Source organism: Pipistrellus hanaki (genome assembly GCF_964339955.1).
Source record: "Pipistrellus hanaki genome assembly, chromosome: 8".
Lineage (NCBI taxonomy): Eukaryota > Metazoa > Chordata > Mammalia > Chiroptera > Vespertilionidae > Pipistrellus > Pipistrellus hanaki.
In genome coordinates this window covers 72,465,929-72,488,853 of record NC_140510.1, presented here as the reverse complement: position 1 = coordinate 72,488,853, position 22,925 = coordinate 72,465,929, and the positions used below count along the sequence as shown (strand labels likewise).

At 58.0% G+C, this 22,925-nt stretch overlaps 1 protein-coding gene across 2 annotated transcripts in view; it reads left to right on the top strand.

The window, feature by feature from the left end:
• The window catches only part of SATB2 (SATB homeobox 2), a 207,282-nt gene that overhangs the window by 23,189 nt on the left and 161,168 nt on the right, over nt 1-22,925 (top strand). The window contains exons 2-3 of one of the 2 annotated variants that reach the window (XM_084893187.1): nt 16,197-16,278; nt 20,725-20,952. In XM_084893187.1, coding sequence (XP_084749313.1) covers nt 20,784-20,952 — 169 coding nt within the window. In that variant the 5' untranslated portion in view covers nt 16,197-16,278; nt 20,725-20,783. Of the gene's footprint in view, nt 1-16,196; nt 16,279-19,281; nt 19,430-20,724; nt 20,953-22,925 lie in introns of those variants that run through there. The other variant, XM_084893186.1, reaches the window with a different exon arrangement.

Below are 22,925 nucleotides of genomic sequence, written 5' to 3'. Positions count from 1 at the left end.
TGAGAGAATGCATAGAAAGGGCCTATTAACATCCATAGCTAGTACTTGGTAGTTTTAATTAGTCCTTGAGGTGGCAGGTAAGCTGGACAATAGAAGCCATGAACCAACAGCTGCTCAGTGGATGTGTGGAGTTGAAATGTTTCTGGGACCCGTGTATTGAGGTCCAGGAAACCAGCAGAAAACCGAGCCTTTCAGGCAATCCAGTTTGGTGGCTGATATCCAGATCCACCCCCTCTCTCTCCTTCTCAGGACTGAAGACACCCACGGGGCAATAAAAACCAGTGCCTGTCTTGCAGGAGAGGAGGGAAGGAGGGAGAGAGTGGGTACCTTGGGCTACATCGTTCTGCTTTTGTTTATTAGACACCAGCCCACCCAAAAGCACCAGAGGATGTTCCTCCTGGGACAAGGGTTCCCAGCTGGCTGGCAGCGTCTCCCCTTAAGCTGCAGCTGAGAATTGATTGGTCAAAGGCAATCAGCTTGTGTTTGGTTTGTGGGCATGAACACGGTCCGGAAGGTCACTGAAATTTTATTGTGTGAACGTTTCTAACTGACGTAAATATCCAAGCAGAGCTCATAAAGGACAAAACGTTGAATCAGAGAGAGAACCAGTCAGAACAGCTTCCTGGGTGTTTCCCTGCTGGCTTTCTCTCCCTGGGCCGCAAGCCCTGCTCTCCAATACCTGCACCTCCGTCCAGGGCAGCGGAGGGCCAGGTGTACAGGCGCCGGCCAGCCAGCCGAACGCTGATTTGGCCTAGTATGTGGACTCCAAGGAAGTCCCCGGAAAAGAGACAAGGAGGGGCAGAAGGGAGGAAGTGGGGCTCTGGTGGTAACCCTGACAGTCTGCTCTGCTTCGGCCGGAAGGCAGCTCCAGCGTGGCTGCAAGGAGAGTCGTGCTTTGCCCACGGTCTTCTAGGTAAGGGACTGGAATGGCTGTGCCCGCTGCCCTGGACGCTCTGTCACTGCCCCTCCTGAGGTTGCTGGGGGTCTCAGTGCAGCTACAGGAACGCAGCCCAGAAGGAATGCTGCCGCCCGTGGTGAGAAGGGCACAGGGATGTATAAACTCCATGGAGAACGCTGCCCAACCCAGCAAGGCGTAACCATTCTCTCCCATGAAATCAAATAGCTGTAGTAGAGAGGCAGAAAGCAACATTTTATTGTTCTTGCCAACACCAAACAAAACAATACTGATTCCCGGGCAAGTTGAGTGCAGAAGGGTGAGCGAGGGTTTCTGGGAGTAAGCCCACATTTTCTCACCGTCTGGTACCAAGAACCAAAGCCTGGAGGACAGAGTGTCTGGGCCCCTTTCTGTGTACCCTGAGCCAACGCAATATCCTGGGAAGAGGATGCACCCACCCGAGCGTGGCCCTCCCCGGAGGAGGCTGCGTGACCTCTTGGCAGACAGTCCTGGTAACCTCTGCCCACCTCACCAGCTAGGGAGCCTCTGGTGCAGGGAAGAAAGCGCAGAAGAGCTGAGGGAAAGGTTCTGGAGAGACGCTTAATAAAATTCAGACAGCCCAGCCAGTGTGGCTCAGTGCCTGAGCATCCATCTATGAACCAGGAGGTCATTGGTTCGATTCTCGGACAGGGCATATGCCTATCTGCCTGCTGGTCCCCAGTGTGGGACGTGCAGGAGGCAGCCAATCAATGATTCTCTCATCATTTATGTTTCTATCTCTCTCTCCCTCCCTCTCCCTTCCTCCCTAAAATCAATAAAATATATATATATATATATATATATATATATATATATATATATATATTTTAAAAATTCAGACAAACTTCATTGGTGATGAAGTGATATAAGATTATTTGCACTATTTTGCCAAAAAAAAAAAAAAAAAAGAATCTAAGAGAACAATGTGATCGGCCTTTAAGTCCTTGTTTGCATTCAGTGATTTGCATAATGAATTAAAAAAGAGAACCCAGCCGATTAGCAGCTCCCACAGCATAATATATAGCGAACACTTTCTAAGTTTGCATTATGTCCCAGGAACTGTTTTTCAGCGGCACACATGTAGTATCCCATTGCATCCTGGCGATTTTCGGCGAAGGCTGTTGGTATTAGGCCTATTTGACAAGTATGAAAAAATGAGGCTCAGAGCGGTAAGTCAGCCTCCCTGGGTTTACCCCGCTAGTAGGTGGTGAGGACAGAAGGTAATCAATCTGTAGGCCTGTAATTCTGAAGCGCAAAGCTTCATTTCCCTTCCCTACTTACAGAAATGTTAAGAATTCTTTTTTAAAAAAAAAACAGTCATTCAAGTTAGTATTGCCAGAAGATGGATGCTATTGTTTAGAGAAATTAATTATTTTTTTAAAGAAAGTTTTTTCCTCCCCCCACCCCATCCCCCAGCTCCAAACACACACTGGTGTACCTCCTTCAATGGTCACAATTCTTTCTTCTCCATCATACTTCCCTACCTAATATCTCCTTCACGGCTAGGGGAAGGGGTGGGGTGCATGCAACTTCCGGATCCTTATTCCCGGGCAACCCCATCCAGTCTCTCTTGGAGAAGAGAGTGTCTACAGGCCAACCTCAACAGGGGGCCCATGACTAGGGTCAGATAAGCCTCACGTTCTGGAAGCACACCCGGACCTGGGGGACAGGAGAGAGACGCTCTCTTTGTCATATCCTTCAGCCAGCTTTCCACACCAGAAAAGCCCACTCCCCTTACTGAGCAGGAATTTCCCAGATCAGGGTGCTCAACCCCGAAGGGTGAGCTACATACACAGAAAGCTCCAGAAGTTCCGGTGTTCCATTCTTCCTGGAGTAGGGGGAAAAGTCGCTGACACACAGTTGAGTTGAGAACGCATTAGAGTCAACCTCCCCTGTTCTCCAATGCAGCTAACCCATACGGCGTGCCAAGGGAGAGGAAGTCTGAGGTTTGTTTTTATTCATATATTTTCAGCTTCGCTGTAGATACTGTTGTGTGTGGTAATTTCTAGGCAGATGTTACAATGTAAAGTTTCTCCAGGCGGTTTAGTTGGCATTTTTTAACAGGACTTGGATTAAAAGTCTTTCTCCTCAAAAAAAAAAAAAAAAAAAAAAAAAAAAAAAAAAAGCCAAAACAAAACAACAACAACAAAAAAACGGTTCAGTGATTGAGGCTGAAAGGATCCTGGCTTTGAAATCCTCTCCTACAAAACCAGGGACAATCAGAGCAGCCTTATTATTTTATTTTCGTTGCCATGAGTCTCTGTGAACCATCACAGGTTTAGGCCACAGAAAGCCCTGAGACCCCCCAGGTGGGCAGTCAGTCCTGCCCAGAGGACCACAGAGAACCCTGGTGAGACCCTTAGCCAGTGCCAGGGGGCAGTAACACGGGCTTCTTGGCTTCCCAGAAGGACTTCTGAGGTTATGTATTTGAAAGTAAAAGTGCCATTCTGTTTCCTTCCCCTGAGCCTCCTCTTCTTCCTTCTCCCACGGTCTGTAGGTTAACTGAAAACTTTGTGGGTGTTTTGGAAGGGCAAATAAGATGACAGGGTAGGGGAGAGGCAGGTTGATCAGTTGAGTGGCTTCAATGTCATTCCATTATGAATTTCTGTAAGCAATGCTTCTGAATTGTCAATTTGATCAGCCAAATATAATTCTTACATGGGTATGATAGAGTAAGTATTGCATATCTCAGCCAGCCTATGCTTTTCCTTCTTCTCCCCGGTCCCCAAAGGACTTGAAGAAGGGAAATCAATAAATCAATCGGTATCTTGTCCAATACCCATTTCAGTGACATCACAGCGCCATTTGCTAAAGATCAGACAGTAGTTACGGAAAGAGATATTTCCATTTGATGATGCATCTCTTTGCCTTGGTGAACGAGATGTAAAGATGGTGCAGTGGCCTTGTAAATAATGTTTCTGTTGATCTTATTAAAAAAGAGGATCATTATGGAGAGAAGGATAAAATGTCATGTGTATCTCAGGGTTTATGACAAAGCCAGTGGGGAGTGTTTTCTTATCCCTTAATATTTAATTCAAAAATGTCTATATTCTGTCACCTTGGTCCTTAAAAATAAGCCAGAATTCAACACTTAAAAATCTATAAATGAACATTTAAATGCACTCAGTTAGCTCTGATTTTTTTTTTTTAGAGAAATTACACAATGTGGAAGCATGCTGCTATAATACCATAGTCCCGGGTATGTTCTGTTTTGTTCATTCACTTATATATTTGCACATACCCGATGTTCTTAAGTTGGGGTAAAATGATACAACTCTTTGTGTTTAGTCTTTCCTCAAATGCTTCCACACTGTACCGTGTCTTCATTTCTAAAACTCATCCTCCCTTGAGCCAACAGTAATAACTCTTTTCACACAGACCTTGCAGATTTTGTTTGTACAATATCATTAAGGGAATATGTCTTACACATAACCCTAAATAAGAGGACACTCTCAATAAGTGGGAATTACAAGGATAATGACAACAGTAAAATTCATTTCTAATACCCTGTCCTCCAAACTGCTGGACTGAGGGCCCAGGAAGAGAGCTGAGGTGCTGTCTCACCTGGAGTGTGATTCTTGGCCTTGATTCCGTTCCTCACCAGCAAACTGCAGCTGCTAGCCTAGGTTTCGAAGTCTCCTTCTAAGCGTGAAATTCTTTGCTTTTGTTCTTCTCTCTGGACTTTGAGGACTGGGCCTTAGGAGACCTCTGATGAGCTGTGGGCCCTCGGAGAGATTTCTGTGGGAGAGCTGGCAAGCTGGGCTCTGTGGGAGAACTGGCCAGCGATCTGCTCCCTCAGCACCGAAGGGCAGCCACCCTGGGCCTGTGGGGTGGGGGGTGGGTCCCCCTTAGCCCTGGAGTAAGGCTGTTCTCCACGCCGGTCCTATCCTATCGGCTCCCTTACTGGACGAAGTCCACGGAGCCAAGGAAGGAAGAAATCCTGTGGTGCTGTGACTGGGCAAAGCTGGAGGCCTCACCCTCGCTCGCTCCTGTTTTGTGCCGAGACCAGCTAAAGCGCCTGGAAATAAACCGCTTGGAAACACAGCGAGAAGGAATTAGACCACCTAAAATATTAAATAAGGCTCAAAATATGCGGGGGGGGGGGGTTTATATATGTGTATATATCACTGTATATAACTACCCTGTTTCCCCGAAAATAAGACAGTGTCTTATATTAATTTCTTCCCCCCAAAGTTGCGCTAGGTCTTATTTTCGGAGGATGTCTTATTTTAGGGAAACACGGTATATACCTACCTGTGTTTTGTTTTTCCTTCCCATTGGATGTGGGCACAGGGCGCCTCACCTACACATTATTTTAACTATTCTGTCTCCTCTGTGTTCTTTGCTGTGAAACACCCAGGAATGAGGAGGGGGCTGGGCCCTGCGTGCCTTCCTCTGCCTGCGGGAGCACCTGGCGGGCAGGTCGGAGGCCCCAGGGCTGCGCATCCCTTGGGGTGAGCAGGCAGCAGTGCTGGCCCAGACCTGGACCGGGCAGGCCTGCGCCCGCGGCTGCTCCCCCTGCCGGGCGAGCGGAGCAGCACCGAGCCGGTCCCGGTGGCACAGCCTCCCGCCGCCGGCCTCAGCGCGGAATCCGTGAGCCCCACCGGCTCGGTGGCCAGCGCGGGCTGGAAGCTCGCGGCCCTGGGAACGAGCATTTCCCCGCATAAACAATTGGCTGCGAATAAACATCTGAGCGTCTGAACGGGCAGCTCTGTAAACCAACCGAGCCCTCGGGCGGGAGGGGTGGTGGGGGCAGGAGGTGGAGGGAAAGATGCGAGGCCCAAAGCCAGGAGGTGCCCCACACGCACTCCCTGAGTCCAGAGGCGCTTAAGTTCCCAGCAAAGTCAGGCCGATCCCTGACCCATTCCGCGCCCCTTTCCCTGCGGCCTGGGACCCGCGCTCAGCCCGGCCACACCGCACCCCCTTCCTGGCCTGGGATCTGCCCGGCCACCCCGCGCCCCTTCCCGGCCTGGGATCAGCCCGGCCACCCCGCGTCCCCTTCCCGGCCTGGGATCAGCCCGGCCACCCCGCATCCCCTTCCTGGCCTGGGACCCGAGCGCCCAGGTGCCCGCGCCGCGCACCGGCCCCGATGCCCGCGGAAGCCCGGACACAGAGCCAGCGCCTCCGCGGGGCGCAGCCACTGGGCCCCCGCCGGCCCTGATGCAGCCGACAGCTAACGGGGGCCTGCGAGCGCCCCCAGCCCAGGTGAGCAGAGGGTCCCTCACGCCTACGCTCGTCTCCAGGACGCCCCTCCTGGGCCTGGGGGCTGAGGGCGCCCTCAAAGCAAAGCTTTTCGGGACCAAAGACGCGGGGCGAGTGCGTTTCGGAGCGGGGATGCGCGCACGTGCCAGGGCCGGGCGCTGGGCGGGCGCTGCGGCGGGGAGGGCGCGTGGCGGGGGACAGACCTGGGCGATGCGCACCCCCCGCGCACCCCCATCGCTTTGGCCAGAGCGGGCCCTGCCCTTGGCGTCCCCGGGCGAGGAAGCTGGTGGGGCACCGGGTACCGGAGGGCGGCCACCGGGAAGCCGCGTTCGCAGGCAGGCCTGCCCCATCTCGGGGGCATCTTCTGGAAGGTGAACCCCTGGAATGCAGCATCATCCGTTTCTCTAACCTAGACATGGCCGCGGAGGAATAGCAGGAAATACTGTGGGAGCTTTGGTTGGCCCCAGGCCCATGCCCTCGCCCCTTCTCACAGGCCCAGGGCCGTCTGTCCTGGAGGCCGCGCAGGGCGCCCCACGGGTCCCCGTGCTTCTCTCGACCCACCCAGGTCACCCTGCCCCCTCCCCAACCCTGCCGCCGGAGCCGCTGGGCCTGTCCCCCGCGGGCACCGAGGAGCGGCCTCAGCTCAGGGCCTGGATGGGCATCTGCCGCCAAGACCCAAACCCCAGGCTGCCCGGAGGCACCCTGGAGAGGAGCCGGGCGGCCGGCCGGCCTTGCGGGAAAGGCGGGCCTGCGGGCCTCCTCTCAGGAAGCGCCTGAGCGAAGTCCCGGCCTGGGATCAGCTGCCTTTCTGCCTTCGTGGGGCGCTCCTGGGTCAAGGGCGCCCCGGGGCGAAGCCGCGCGGGGCTGAGCGGCAGCCAAGAGTGGGGATGCACTCCCAGCAGCATCTGTGGATCCCCGCGGTGTGGCCTGCCCGGGGCACTGTGGCCTGCCCGGGGCACTGGGAGAGGGTGAGGGGGCAGGGGCTGGGGGTCTCCCTGCCCGCTCCCCGCTCTCCCTTTGCAGGATAAGGCTGGGCTGTCATGAAGGTTCACTTTCCAAAGGCGCCCCCCTCCTCCCCTCCCGCAGTTTCCTGGGGAGACGGTGCACCCCCCCCCCTCACCTGCTGCCCCCACTGCCCCGGGACAGGCCACAGGAGTGACAGCCCGCCCAGCCCAGGGCCTGAGCTGCCGGCTTGGTGCGTGAGGAGTGGGCCACACAGGAGGGATGGTGATTCTGAAGCTGCTGGGCAGAGGCTGAGCTCCTTGGAGACAGAGACACCGAGCAGACACGGAGCGGCCGGCGGTGGGGACAGAGAGGGGCCCCCAGGCTGTGTGCTCGCCCCCTGCCCTCAGGCAGGGTCTGGCCGCCCGGTGTCTGGGCCCCAGGCCCATCGGCTCAGCCAGGGGCCAGGATCCTGCTCCCCAGGCCACGGAGAAACCAGACAGTCCCGGGCCGTTCCCCGCCCTGTCCCGCCGCCGCGGTCCTCTCCGTGGGCGGGCTGTCCCAGGCCGGTGGCCCGAGGCAGCGCCCGGGAGGTGAGGACGTGAGGCCGGCGCGCCCTCCTGGGTTTAGGAACCTTTTCGGGGTGGAGAGGGGGCGCAGGGACCTCCGTTGATTCAGGGGCAAGGGGACCTGGCTACTGGGGCCGCGGCTCTTCAGGATGGGCCTGGAGCAGGTAACCTGCGCGCTCCGAGCAGGTGACTGACTGACAGTGAAGGCAACCAGGCGGGGCAGCGCCCCATCCGCTGATCAAGATGCTTAACCCCAGGGTTTGTCTCTGGCGGGCTCCCCCTCTCCCTGCCGCTCCCCCTCCCAGGGATTAGGGGGCACTGCTTTCCCAGGGGAGCCCCAGGGTCGCCTCCCTCCCGGGCCCTTTCTGACCTCTCCAGGCTGGGGGAGAGGGGCGGCGGTCCGCAGACCCATCCCTGGTCCTCGCCCACCGCGCTGGCAGGGTTCAGCGCGGTCCCCCGGGTCACCTCCCTCCCTCCCCTCCCGCAAACCACTTGTCTGAAACTTACCAGATTCCAATCTTTAGGCAGGAAAAAAAGTGTTTCATATACAAACCGATCAGGGTATTTGCAGATAATTGCGAATGTCAAATACTCGGGCGTGATGACAAAGTGCAGAGATTGCCAGGCCCAGCTCAGCCTGCCTGCCTGCCTGCGGGGAGTGCTGGCGGGGCTCCCAGGCCACCTCGGCCTCGGAGGAGGGAGGGAGGGGCGGCTGAGCAGCTGCAAGCAGCCCTGCCCGCCCCGGCCTGCCACCCCTCCCTGGAGCTGATCCGTGGGCCCCTTCACGGAGTCCACACCTGGGGCGAGAGGGTGAGGCCACCCCAGGCCGGCCCCCCACTCGCAGGCACGCACCCCCGGGCAGTTTGCACACACGCAGGGCCTGGGCCTCTGGTAGGTGCCTGGCCCAATGCTCTCTAGGCCAGGCCCCAGTACCTCCCAGAGCTAAGCCAACCATCACCTCCGCTGCCAGACACACTGGGAGGGGCAAGTCCCAGGCAGCGGCCGCCGCTGCACCTTCTAGTGCTGGGCTGAGTCCTTCAAGGAAATAAACAACTTTTTTTTTTAATGCAAAAGTCCCCATGGAATCGGGACTCTCCAGTCCAATCTTCCTGACCCCTGTTGCAGGAGGCCTCTTTTTTTTGGGGGGGGAGGGGGCATGCCAGAGCAGGAGCATGCAAGGCCCACCATGCCAACCCTACCAAGACCCTGGTGACAGCAAAGGTGGGCAGCTATGAGGACAACTCCTGGACCACCCCCCTCCCCAACCGCAGGCTTGCTCAGAATGTTTCAACAGCCCTGATTCCTTTAAAAAATAAATAATAAAGCACTTTTGTTGGATTCCAAGTCTACTGAACACCAAGGGGTCACCTAGATGGTTGGTGAAGTCAGTGGTGGGTCTGCGACCTCCCAGGGCCAGGCCCACAGTGGGCAGGAAGGGGTAGTAGGTGCCTGCAGGCCACACAGCCAGGACTGCCAGCAAAGGGACAGCCCCAGGGGGGGACGACGGACCTGGGAGTCCCTGGCACCATCTCCAGCTACTCCTTGAGGGCAGGGAAGGGAGGGGTTGCTTCTGAAGGTGGGAGAGGGAGGTGAGGGGAGGTAGAGTGGACAGAGAGGCTGCCAGGGAGGGAAGCCCAGGAGGGCACGTCAGAAGGTCTGTCTCTATCCCTGACTCCACTCTCAGACCTGCTGCCCCCCCCCCCCCCCACTGCGAGCTGCTGTCAGCATAGTCCTGGACGCCCGGATCGGAGGTTTCCTTTCCAATGTGACAAATTAGCAAAGGCTCTGCTGCAGTCTGCACCTGAGTGTGCGTTGTGAGGAGGGGACGCTACTGGGGGGAGTCAACAGGGGGGAAAGGAGAGGCTGGCTTTCCCGCTTTCTCTGCCGCTAAAACGGCTGCCTTTGGGCCAGGTGGACGGGGACTAGGGCCTGGAGCTCTGCAGAGCTTGGGGCTGGGGAAGCGGGTTCCTATGCCTGGCTTAGGGAAACGGGGTGGGGTGGGGGTGGGGTGCTGGGGTTCAGCCTTACACACCCTGCCCTGGAAGGCCTGGGTGTTGCGGGAAGGCCGAGCAGAGGTCTCCGGGGACAAGGAGGGCGACCTGCTCTGCGGGGCCCTCTCAGACCCGGTCTGGGCGGTACAGAAGGACAACAGCCTCTGTCCCCAGCCCCGCCGGCCAACAGGGGCTGCACAAGTGTAAGATGTGATTCTATTTGACTTTCCAAATCAGAACGCATTGATTGGGGCCCGGAGAGTTCACGGCACATAACTGTCTTAATTAAATCGGCTGTAAACAGACAAATCTCCTCTCCCCTGCACAGGGAGCTCTGGGGGAGGCACGGGGCCTGGCAGAGGCCGGGCTGGGGGACGCTGTTTGTTTTTTGTTTTTTAAAGGAGTGTGAAGGAGGCGAAGAGTGGGGTTTCCAAGACCTCAGAAAACAGCTTAGCTGAAACCAAGGCAGGAGAGGGCAGGGGGTGCAGGAAAGCTGGGGCAGAGCCTGGGTTCACAGGGCAGCCCCTCGGGGGTCGCAGCTGGGGAGGAACTGGGGGTCCCGGTTGGTTGGGGGGAGGCTGAGGTGGACATAGCAGAGCCGCTGGGCTGTCCTCAGCTCTGCCCTTTTCTTCCCAATCCATTCCTCTGCCTCAGCCACTGTATTCCACTTCCTGGCACTGGGAGGGCAGAGCAGGGCACTCTTCTTTCATGCGGCCAATTCAGGGGTTAAGGGGGTCCTACAGTGAGTGTCCAGCATGTGTGCCAGGACCCTGGCGAGGGGGTGAATGAGGAGGATGGTGGGAGCAGGAGCCAGGGGAGCAGGTGGGAAGGAAGGTTGGTTGTAAGCCTTTGAGAAAGCAGGCAACGGGAGTGTGACTCACAGCTCGGAGTCCTCCTTTGGCGAGCCGATCTCAGAGAAGGGAGAGGGGGTAAGGCTCTCTGGTACCCTTAGCCCTTGATGCTGCCTTGAGGCTGGGAAAGTGGCGGTGCCCAGGAGGTGGGCAGGACTGGGCTCTCCATGGGCCCTGGGCAAAGGGCTGGGTCTATTCCGGAATACCTGGGCTTCCGGAAGTGACCTGGCTGCAGGCAGTCCCCGGTCCCTTTGGGGCTCCCAGGCTCAGACAAGGGGTGCTAAAGAAAGCTCATCCATGTTCCAGTGGACAGTGTAAAGGACATGCTCTGTGTGTGTGTGTGTGTGTGTGTGTGTGTGAGCACCAAGTCTGAGTGCCCAGTTCGGCGCGCTCCTGGGACCTCCGTGAGACTGCCTTCCCGCCCGCTGGGTTCGCATTGAATTCTCCTCACTTTTCAGCGACTAGCTTCGGACCCAAACGAGAATCTGACTTAGAAATACTCTCCATTTCGTTAGCTTGGTCATGGCAAACACTAGCTACGTTGTACTCGGTATAGAATACAAGGGAAATTTCGTATAACGCCTTTCGGAAAGTCCTTTAAAAGATTTGTTTACTTCCGTACAGCAGAAATTAAGAAAAAAAGATGTGCACCCCGCTCTGACGGAGAGGCAGAGATGCTCAGATTGCCTTTAGATCTCGGAGGGAGATTGTGCATAGGCTCCAGGACTCTGCAGACAGGAGCGAATGGGCTGCTTGCAGAAATCCTTCATGAATGGCCTTTTCTATTTTTAAACTGAGGTATGGTTTCTCAGGGGAAACATTGTTGATGACAAAAAACAAACAAACAAACCGCTTTCTAAAGGATTAGAAAAATAAAAGCAAACCTCTGGAATTCGTTGCAGTGCAGAGGTGTCTACTGAGTAAAAGAACTATGACTACATCTAGGTAGTGAAAGGTAATCACAATGTGAACTGGGGAGTCCCTGCCCATGTCTCTATCACCCCCACAGGGAGCCCCCCTCAGACCCCCCAGGGCATACTTTTCCAGGGAGCCTGGAATTGTTGTCACCTTTTCTCCCGGGGGGTAACAGCAGCCCACCTTTCCGTCGCCCCTGCCTGCCGAGTGACAGGGACGATTGTTCGGCAGCCAAAGGGCTTGTGAAACAAACTTCTTTCACACGCTCACACTTGCAGGCCACACACAATCACACACACAGTTGCCGATTTTTTTTTTAAATGTTGCTTCTGAATGAGAGAGAGGAAGAGAGAGAGAGAGAAGAGGGAGGAAGAGAAAGACGGGGAAACTGGAGCTTAGGTAACCAACAAACCCGGTTACTAGGCTTTATTGATCCTAGAAGGAAAAGTTCCTCTCGTAAAATGTCTCCCAGCTTATTAGTTATTTAAATCAGCCCGGGGGCTGGAAGAGCGACGCCCTGGGCACCGCTGTGGACTCCTGGAGGTGCAGACGCATGACTGGTACTGGGCACCAGGGCAGAGGCGGCACGGCAGGCGAAGGTGAGTCACTTGGCCGGGCTGCCAGGCCGCCCCCCACCCCCCAGGCCTGTGGATTAGACGTTAGAAACGAATGGGTCACCGCCGATGGCAAGGACATGGGTGAGCTGGCCTGGGGCTGCGGAGCGCGGGAGCGCCCGACTCAGTGGGCTGGGGACAAGGCGAGGCCCCGCCTGCGGTGGCCGCCGGGCAGGGTCCGCTCAGGCGCCAAGGCCGCTGCGGGGCTGGGGATCTGGCTATGGGGAGGCCCCCAGGTGAATGGGCACCTTTCTGGGTCGCTGTATGTGACCATGTATGTGTGTGTGTGTGTGGGGGGGGTGCCCATGTGAACAGTTGAATTTATTTAAAATGAGCCCCCAATCTCCCCACTGAGTATTCTCAGCCCGAGGCCATGGCTCTGCAGTCCCAATGCGGCCCGGGCCCGGCAGAAGCGGTGGTGCCCAGCGCAGCCGAGCGTGGCCGCAGGGTCCGGAGGCCCGCGCCTCGGGACTGCGCCCTGGACTCGGCTGTGGCACCGCCTGGGCCGAGCCGGGGATCGGGCTGCCACCCACCAAGAAGGGCCTGGGGAGACCCAGAGACCCGGCGGGGCGTCTTCGGGCTCCCTGCCTCCGCGGACGGGCTTCGGCCGCCGAACAGACAGACAGACGGGCCTCCGTGCGCTCAGGGTCCCAGTACATGCCCCGCCCTTGACTCCGGGGCGGGCTGGCCGCTCCCGGGCCGCGGTTCGAGGCCGGCTCGGGCTCCCTGGCTCTCTGGTCCCTGCGGGTTGCGCCCCGCAGGCTGGCCGCGTTTGGGGCGCGGATGCGGAGCCGGGGTCCGGAGCTCTCAGGTGTACTTGTTAGCAAGAGGGGTTGGGGCGAGCGGATGGCATTTCCTGCCCCAGCATCGCACTTTCTGGTGGGCCGGTCGGGCTGCATCCAGGGCCCGGGGCCCGCCCATCCCCCGCGGCATCCCCGTCGGGTCGGACTCCGGGCGGCGGGGAGGCTCTGCTCCGGCCGCGGCGGCTCGGCGGGAGCGCAGGGCCCGGCCGCAGCCCACGCGGTGGCGCTGTCGGGAGCGGAGGACTCGGCGGAGCCCGGGACCCCGGCGGTGACCCCGGGGTCGGGGGTGAGGGGCCTTGAGGACGAGTCCAGGCCTCGGGGATCTTCGCCGCCGCTTCGGGCCCTGGGGGAGCGAAGAGGGGACCGGCCCTCCTCCACCCGGCGCGGTGCTTCCCCACGGAAAGCGCGGCCGGCGGGGCTGGAGCGCGACCCGCGTCTCCAGCCCCTCGCCCCGGGGTGGGGCGGGGAGGCCGCGGCGGCTCCTAGGGCGTTTCGTTTTCTGGCTCCTTGTCCCGTCCCCCCGGGCCTTTAAAGTCGAATTTCTATGTTTTAAAAACTAGATGAGCGGGGCAGGGGTCCTCCCGGTCGCCGCTGCAGCAGGAGGCCCAGCTAGGAGCTCGGGCCGGTGGAGAGGCTGCACGATCCGCAGTCCCGGGGCCGCGGCCCGATTCCCGGAGCAGGGCTCGGAGCCCGCGGGCACTCCGCCTCCCCGGCCTCCGGGCCCCTGGCCCTGGCCGCAGGCGCATCCCCACCTTGGAACCGAGGCCTCCAGGGCCCGGAGCCCGTCCCTTCCCTCTCTCCCTCCCGCCGGCATCGCTCACCCCGGACGTGCGCTCTGCGCCCCTCCGCCGGGGACCCCAAGCTCCGGGCCGTTGCGCGTGCGTCCCTCCCGCCCAGGGGCGCCCCATCAGGCCTATTCCCGGCCTCCCAGGGTCCTCTGCCTCCTGGATCCTGGGCCCTCTGGTCTCACTCCGGCTAGTTGCTCTTCCTCCTTCCCAATTAGCCATCTTCCTTGCGACTGGGCTCCGTCCGGGCGGCAGGGCCGGTTGCTTTGGGGATGGGGGCACCTCCGCCGCCCCTACCTTAGGCGGCCCGACGGCTGCGCCCCGCTCCGCCCCCGCCCGGCCGCCCGCCGCCCCGGGACCCGAGTCATTTGTCTCTGCCCGGCGCGGGCTGGGGTTTGTCCGGCTCCGATGCCAACGGAGAGAGCGTGCGGAAGACAAAGTAAGTGTCCCCTGTCCCCTGCGCGCGGGCCAGTCGCCAGACAGCCCGGAGCGAGGCCGGGAAGCGGCTGGCTGGAGCCCACCCTCGGCGACCGGCCTCCCAGGCTCCTGCTCCCCGGGCCCTGCTGGCCCCGGACCCGCCCTCCTCCGCTTGGCGCGGGCCATGGCCAGCCCCAGCCCTGCGCAGGGAAGCGGTCCTCCAAATGTGGGTCCTCCAACATGTGGGTCCTCCAAAATGTGGGTCGCCCCGCTCTTCAGGACGGTTCCCGGCGGAAACTGGCTGCAGAGCTGGTGTTGGCTTCGCGTGAATGAAGGCTTCCCGCCCGCCCACCCCCTCCTGGCCCCAGCACAGTGAAACCAGGGCCCGGTGGCGGGGAGGGTGGTGTGTGAGTGGGGGTGGGAGTGTGGCAGAGGCAGGCTGGGGTGGGTACCTAGGAACCATCCAAGGGTTTGGATGCTGAGGGCTCCCAGTTTCCCCCTCCTGAGCGGTGTGGGCATTGGGGTGATGCGGCCCAACTTGCCTGTGTTCTCTAAGGGGCAGCGCCTGCCTGGCCAGCAGGGCCTCCTGGCCTGGGGGGTCAGACTGGAATCTAGGGGTTGGGGACGGATGCTGGACCTGCAGAGGCCCGCGTGGCCCAGCGGGGAGCTGACTCCTAGGCATGGCACCAGCACCCTGTTCCCGGGGCGGTTGGGCCTAAGCCATCCAGCTTAGCACTGGGGAAGGAAGGTTGGCCAGAGTGGTGGACCCGGCGCTAGGTGTCTAGAGACAGAGATCAAGGGTTGCCATTAAAAGTGCAGGCTGCAAAAGAAAGGAGAAGGCCTGCGCAGAGCTAGAGAGAAAAGGGGAGACCAGGGACATAAGGAAACACATGCATATTCAAGCCCAGCAAAAAAGATCCCTTGATTTTTAAAATAACAAATCTCAGGGATTATGAAAGATGGGTGACCTTTGACTAAATGATATGTGAACATAATTGGGAGTAGGGGGAGAAGGGACAATCTGAGTGCATTCCAGACAAAATGTCAGCGAGAAGCAAGGGGAGAGATATGCCCCCACCCCATGGGAACTCTGTGCTGGGCGGGCGCTACTGCAGCAAACTCTCCGGTAATGCACAGAAACGCATTTTGGGTCAAATTAATTTTTTTTAAAAAAAGTAACAAACAGATTTTTTTTTCTTGAGTATGATTTTGTTTTTAAAACGTTTGGAAATAAACCACTCGAGGAATACGAAACGAAACCAAACAAAACTTGTAGAGTCATCATTTATTTACTGTCTAAAAGAAACAGAAAATCCTAATTAAGGGCAAAAAAAGTTATTTAAAATTTCTGATTGTCAAAATTAAATATGCTGGAAATAATTGCTTACTTGGATTGATATAAGATCAATACAAAAAAAACTGTGCAGTTTCTATATAAAAGCTTATGCAATTCGAAACATAAAAGCCTTTATGAAGGACAAAACTCTAGGGGGGAAATAAAAAATACACCAGACATCTATCACAAAACTTCTTAAAATTCTCATTTAAATCGAAAGATATTTGTAAAATGCGTTACTAAACATAAGTCTACGTTCAAAATACATTTCTGTTAGTAATTCGTACTATTCAACATTTCCCTTTATGCTAAATGTAATTTTAACATAGTTGGGAGTTCTTTTCCCCCAAAATGATATAAAAAATGGACAAGAAAAAGCAGTAGGTTTGCTTTTAATAAAGAGGAAGCAATGAATTTAAAAGGGTGCGGAATCTGAAAACAAACCAGCCACAATGTACATTTAATTGTACATAATTATATACTTTATTTAAATCGCCCTTCTCGGGGGTTTAATAATTTAGAATCAATAGCTCCCTTCAAAACATAATAAAATATTTACACTTTATAAAATATTAACCGATTAACAATAAGGCCGCGCGTTGTTTATAAAAGTGTAACTGAAGTCCTGTAATCATGCTGTTGACATAAGCCTGTGGGGTTAGGGAAGTGATCCTTTGCAAAATGTAAATGATCTTCAAACAGTGGCGTTTATAAAATAGCTCATTAATGACTTAAGATCGAATCGCTCCAACCATTCGCATCATCAGATATAATAATAGTGACGAATCAGACAGGAACGATCCTGGCTAAACCACTTGCGTTTCTTTTCCTCCCCAGAAGCACTGAAGACCTACTATCACCAATTCTTCAGAGTTCCTGGACCTTGATCCAGAGGCGGACCCCGAAGTTCAATACCCAGGTAAGGAAAGAAGCAGCGTTATTGTCGCCCTGGGGATGTTAAATAGAAACGCGCCTTTCACCATTTTGAAAACAGGCTCAAACTCAGACCTTGGTGGTTGGGTTTTGCAACACCCCCTTCCCATGCCGCCGGGGTAAGATATATAAAGAAGAAAGTTTGTGGATCGGACTTACAGTTTGCTTCTTTGCAGCCCCCACACCCTCTCAGCTACCACCACGAGTAGATTTACTGGAGCCACGTTTTTTTGTTTTGTTTTGTTTTTTCCTCGCCGACGTGAACGGTGCGTTTTCTCTAACCGGTGCGTTTGGGGTGGGATTTAAGGAATAAAATAAAAAAAATGGGGAAAAGAAAGCGCTGCCTGGAACTCCCAGGGTGGCTCCCCCGCAGGTTTGGGGCTCAGCCGGCGTCCCATCCCAGCTAGGCTCCGGACGCCCCGGGAGTCGCCTCGGGCTCCTTTGAAATGGGGTGGGCGGCGCCTGGGTGCGGGGTTCTACGGAATCTGGGCGCCCAGACTCCGGCCGGCCCGGGGCAGCTTTCACTTCCACCGTCCTTGCTGCTCCAGATTCTCCCCCTACTTTTTTAGGGGATGACCGTGCGCAAGCCGTCCACCGGGTGGGTGGTGCGACGAGGGGACCTCGGCACGGCCCGGGACTAGGCTAGCCAGACTCCCCGGCGGTGGGTGCGCGGGTGCGGAGCCTTTCCAGGATCACCCCGAGAGCGTTTCTCGAAACCGAATTTAGTTTGGCCCTCTGGCGCCGCCGTACAGCCAGCACTTCTTAAGGGGGACCGGTGGCCTGGGCAGCTGGGTGCGGGGAGTCCTCGGGTTCTGGGGATGAGAGAGAGCCGAGGGGTGCTGGAGGGAAGGAAGGTGCGGCCAGCTGATGGGGGGGGGGGGGGTCTTCATCGGCTTCCAGGCCAGCGGGATCGCGTCCATGCATCCCGCCCCAAACCCGGCCCTCGAGTGTCAGCCGGCGCCCCGGGCACCTGGCGGGGGGCCGCGGCTGCTGCCCACGTGCTTTTCCTTAAGGAGGTTGCGCGCCCAAGCGGGACCTCAGGGACAAAAGCGCGGCCGGAGCCCCGCCGGCTCGGCGAACGCCCGTGCCACCTTAAATGAGCGCGGCGGCCGGAGCCGGGCTGCGGGAGGCTGCCGCCGCGGCGAGCCGCAAAAGTTTGGGGCAGAGTGACGGCTCCGCCGGACCCGCTGCAGACGCCCCCGCCCGGCCCCCTGGGAACCGAGAGGCCGGGTCCGCACCGCCCAGCGGCGCCCGCACTCGCAGCCCAGGGCCCGAGCCGCTGGCGGTCCCCGGAGTTCCAGCCCCGCAGCCCGGGGCACAGGCGGCCCCGTCGCCCTCGCTGCCACCTCGGCACGGCCTTCGGGGGGAGGCTCAGGCTGCACCGATAGATCGAGATGTCACCGGCGCTGCGAGCACCCCCGGGACTTCTTCCAGGGCTGCCTCCGGCGCTGCGCCCCCCACGCAGCTCTGTCTCCAGTGCCACCCGCGGCTCGGCGGGCAGTGCCAGCGCTCCTGCCGCTCGGGACGCCCGCGCTATTGTTCTGGACCCGCGATCGTGCCAGCTCTGAGGGCGCAGCGGCCTTCCCTGCGCGCGGCGGGCCCGGCCGGCCGGCTCCGCGCTGCCGGGGAGCTCGCGGGCACCCAGAAAAGTTGCTCCGAGGGGCGGAGGCGGTGGGTGGTGGACGGAGGCGGTGGGTGGAGGAGGCGATAGCCCTCCTATCTCCAAAGTCGAAAGTGCTCGGCGCAGTGATCAGGACCCGGAGCCCGGGCGGCCGTGGCCACCGCCGGCGGCGAGCCGGTCTGCGCCTCCGCGGGGAGACCGGGCCACCAGCGCCAGCCCGGCCGCTGCCGCCTCCGCGCCGGGACGAGTGCGCCTTGGGGCTGGGAGAGGCAGCCGCACCCCGGACTCGCCGCGAGGAGGAGGAGAAGGAGGAGGAGGAGGAGGAGGAGGAGAAGGAGGAGGAGGAGGAGGAGCAGCAGACCGCGGGCCCCAGCGCCCGGGAGCACCCGCCGCTCGCGCGGCACTCGGTTCTCAGTCCTCAGCCCCCGCCGCCCCGCGCGCGCGGTCCCCGCCGCCGGCTTTCCCACCGCCGCCTCTGCCCTTCCTCCTCCTCCTCCTCCTCCTCCCTCTCCCGGGCCTCCCGCCCGCCTCCCGCCGGTCCCTCTACCTCCGCCGCAGCCCCGCCGGCCGCCGCTGGGTCGCTCGGCTCCCGGCGATTGATTGATTGATGTTTAATTTCCTGCCAGGCGGGGCCCCCCTCCCCCGGCCACCTCCCCGGCCCTCCTCCCCGCCCCCCACTCCCCGCGCTCGCCGCGGAGGACCCGTCTGGCTCGGGATTAGATCTTTCCCCCCTCCCAGCCCCCATCCCGAAGTCATCCCGAGACGTCCCCCGCCCCCGCCCCAAATTATTATTTGGAAGGCGCTGGATCTGGGGACGGAGAGGGGGAGGGGGAGAAATCGGAAACCGAGGACAACCCAAAAGGACTCACTTTGCCTGATGACTCAACGCAACTAATAACCATCTCCCTCTCCGCGCGCCTGTCTCTCTCCGCGGCTGGTCCGGGAGTCTGGCTCCGGCGGCGGGCGGCGGCGGCCCGGAGCGGAGCGGCCGGAGGTGACAGCTCAGCGCGGGCGGCCGCCGCGGTCCCTCCGGCGCGGCGCGGCCCCGGCTCCCGGGGGCACCGGGTCCTCGCGAGCCGGCAGCCCGGGGGAGCGGCAGCCCGGGCCGCCTCCGCCGCCTCCCGTCCTCGGCCCGCTCTCTCCGGGTCGGGTCTCCGTGCGGAGGTGCGAAGGGCTTCTCCTGCCTCCCCTCCCCTCCCCTCCCCGCCTCTGCGGCCCCCTCCCCCGCTCGCTCGGCGCCCCCCCGGAGGAGCCCTCCTCCCGTCCCCTCCTCCCCCTCCCCTTCCTTCCCCCCAATCATCATCCTCATCATAACCGCCGGCTCCGCGCTAGAAGGCACCCTGACCCGGGGCCGCGCGCGCCGGGGCCCGGGGCGGAGGCGAGGGGCACGGGGGAGCGGAAGGAAGCTCGGGAGGGCACGGCGCAGCGGAGCCCCGGCAACTTTCCACCCTGGATTCGCTACTTCTGCTCCATGGACAGAGCGCCGGCCAGCCGCCCTGCAGGCAGACCGTGAGCAGTAAGTACCCGCCCGGCTCCCTGCCGCGCCCGCCGCCGGGGAGCCCCCGCCCGGCTCCGCGTCCCTTCCCGCCGCGCAGCCCGGGGCCGGGGGAGCCGAGCCGGTGCGGGCGCAGCCTCTGGCCGCAGCCCCCGGGCTCCGTCCCTGCGCCCGGCCGGTCCCCCCTCATCGCCCCGGCCACCCCGCCGGGCAGAGCGGAGCCGGGCAGAGCGGCGTCTCCCGGCCGGAGCGCCCGAGAGAGGATGTCCGCCCGGCGCGCTCCGCGGGGCCGGCTCCGGCTCCAGCTTCTCCGGGGTGTCGCGACCGTGTGGTGCCATTTCATCAGGTGTCTCTCCTCCTCCTCCTCCTTCCCCTCCTCCTCCTCCTCCTCCTCCTCCTCCTCCTCCTCCGCTGCCCTTCTCCCCCAAAATCCAGGGGTGCCCATATCGGTGGGTTCCCTGCGGAGGGGAGCGCTGCCAGTCCAGCGACCCGGAGGAAAACTTTTTTTTGGGAGAGATTTAGACGTGGGGGTTGACCAAGGCTAGTCCTGGCTGCACTCATAATTTAAAAGCTTTTAGTTTATTTTTTTGTTCTTATTTATTTTTGCTTTTGGATTTTATGCTGAAGAGCTTTTTAAAAAAAATCACGTAGGATCGTATGAGGATCAGAAAGTTCCAACATAACCACCATCGTAGCCCTGCCCTTGGGAGGAAGGTGATTGGGTTATGGGTTACCTCCCCATGTTCCTGGCTGCTTCTGATGGTGGAACTAGGGCTGATCTTGTGCAAAGTGTGTGCGCGCCTCTGACCGACGAGGAGGTCAAGGCAAAAGGCAGGGACCGGGGCTCCCGCAGCCAGGCCTCGGGCTCCTGCCCGCCAGGAGCTGCGCCTTCACCCCGGGGTTCCTTCGGTTTCCCATAGACGTGTGCGCACCCCATCCCCCAGCGAGCGGGGGGCGCCTGTGTGTGAAGTTCCCTTTTCCCACCACCCCAGACCCCGAAGGCGAGGCCCCGCACCCGGGCGGTCGGGCACGGTGTGTGCCAACCTGTCTGCCCCGATGGGCCGGCCGCCGCTGCTCCTGGGCGCTGGCCCCGATGGACGGGATGAGCCCCGGGAAGCAGCGGCGGGGCGGGGGCGCGGCCCGCGGGGCGCAGCGGGGGCTCCGGGGCGCGGGGCGGGGAGGCTCAGGGCGGGCGGGCGGCGTGGGAGGAAGCCGGGGTGGCGGCGCCCCGCCACTGGCCTGAGCGTCTATCACGTGTGTGAGCGGTTCTCCCTCTTTTTCTCTCCCTCCCCGCCCCTCCCCCGCCCCCTCCCTAGGTCCCCGCGCGCTTTATTGCGACCCGCCGGCGGCCACTTCGTCTCCGAGCCGGAGCGGCATGGAGCGGCGGAGCGAGAGCCCGTGCCTGCGGGACAGCCCCGACCGGCGCAGCGGCAGCCCCGACGTCAAGGGGCCGCCCCCGGCCAAGGCGGCGCGGCTGGAGCAGAACGGCAGCCCCATGGGGGCCCGCGGGAGGCCCAACGGCGCCGTGGCCAAGGCCCTGGGAGGTAACGCCCGGCGCGGGGGGCGCGCAGGCGGCGGCGCGGGGCCGGGCCGGTGTCGGGGTTCAGGTGCATCGCGGGGCAGGACAGACGGTGTAGGGTTTCAGGAAGCGGATGCCCGGCCCCAGATAAGGCCCCCGTGGCCTCTCCTGGGTGAAGGGAAGCTTCACCTCCAGTTCAGACCGGAGCGCGGCTCCCCAGGGGGATGGCATGTGTTGGGCACGTTGCCACTCACTGTGCGCCCGCCGAGGTGTTGGCAGGTTTATGTCACAGCCAGCTCGCTGCTTCTAGATTTTCCTAGAGAGCGTGGTGGGGAGTTCACTCGGTTGCCGGCCTCCTGGTGTCTGGTGTAGGGATGAAGTGCAGGTACCTTGGCTCTGGGTGCAGGAGCGTTCCTTGCTCTGTCCAGGGCAGGAGCCGGAGCAGGAGCAGGAGGGTTGTCAGTTACCTTGCAGTCAGGACAGGGCTTGGCGATCCTGGAGGAGGCACAGCCCGGGTCTTCCCTGCCCCATTTCAAGTGTGAAATCAAGAACCAGGCATCTGTCAGGCCCTGAGCGGCTTCTAGGCTACTGTTTCCTATAGCGTTTGCAGTCCTATGCGTTTGTAACTTCATTAGGAATGATAGCACAATAGGTAACATAGCATTGTAGCCTTATTTCCTTTCCAGGAATTCAATAGTATTAAAAATGATCTTTTGTAGGTGTGTTTTTATTTTTATTTTTTACTACTCAAACAGCTACTTTATTTTAAAGTGGTTAGGAAAAGTAATTTTATAAAATAAAGATGTGCAAGGAATTGATACATTACTCAGATATTTTGAGGTTTTTAAGCCATTTGCCATTTTTTTTAAAATGCATATTTCTTCATGGTATGCAGTTTTATTGTGTTTGGGATAAAGGACTTTTAACTTTTTGGTTTCTAAAGTTTTTCTTTGTCCTAAGAATTTTCAGCAGTAGCCTATTTAATATAATCCTTTATATTAGCTTGTTGTAATGTTACAAAACCCTGGCAAAACTTAGTGATAAGCTCCAATCCCAGGTTCTAAATAACCATAGTATGTATTTTGAAGTAATTATTTAACATGTTCACTCCCCTTTAAAGAGTTAAATGCAGACATTTAATGAAGGAACAGGGTTTTGTTTTTACTTATTTTGCTATGATTGTCTTCATGGGAGACATTCAGGATGGTTGGCTTTAGATCCTTATATTAACCTCCCTGGAGAAGCACTCATTCTCACAATCTTTAAAGCTTTAAAACTATACATGGTAGCTCATACCTCTTTCATTGTAGAGACTTGAAAACATCCTTTACTGAAGCAAAAGAAAACTTTTAGCTCTGTGACCCACTTTTAAAAGTGCTATTTATTAATGTTCTGTTTTGAGCCTGGAGCAATAAGTTTTGAATTTTCATATCCTTTTTTAATATGTGCATGTACGAAAGAAAAATATATAGTAACTATGTTGGATGATATGATATTCGCTGATAATGGATAATGTTTGACTGAAAAACTTAGAAATCCTTTGAGGATTTGTTCTCAAAGTGGCCTTATGCATAAAGAAAAAACATAGACTGGAAATTTTAGTTTCTTTCTGAAACTGAGAGACGTTTCTAAATATTTTTGAATATAATTGCTAACAATTGTGCTTCCCTAAAACAAACTTTATTTATATCATGTTGAACTGTGAAAGACACTGCCTAATTTTGATAACCAGGGCTATCTTGAGTGTAAGATAGTAGTTGCTTTTCATATTTTCTGAGACTATAATTCACATTTGACCACTTATTATAAATTTGATATAAAGTAAATTTATTAAGTCCTGGTGATGAATAAATAGATTTGTTCCAACAAACTACTTTTGTCACTTTTTCTGAGCGTTAGCTTCATTTAGTAATAGCAAAGGTCTTACTAGCTGCTTCCAAACTGAAAATAAAGATGACATTATTTTGTCTCAACAATTACCATTTATAACACTTAATA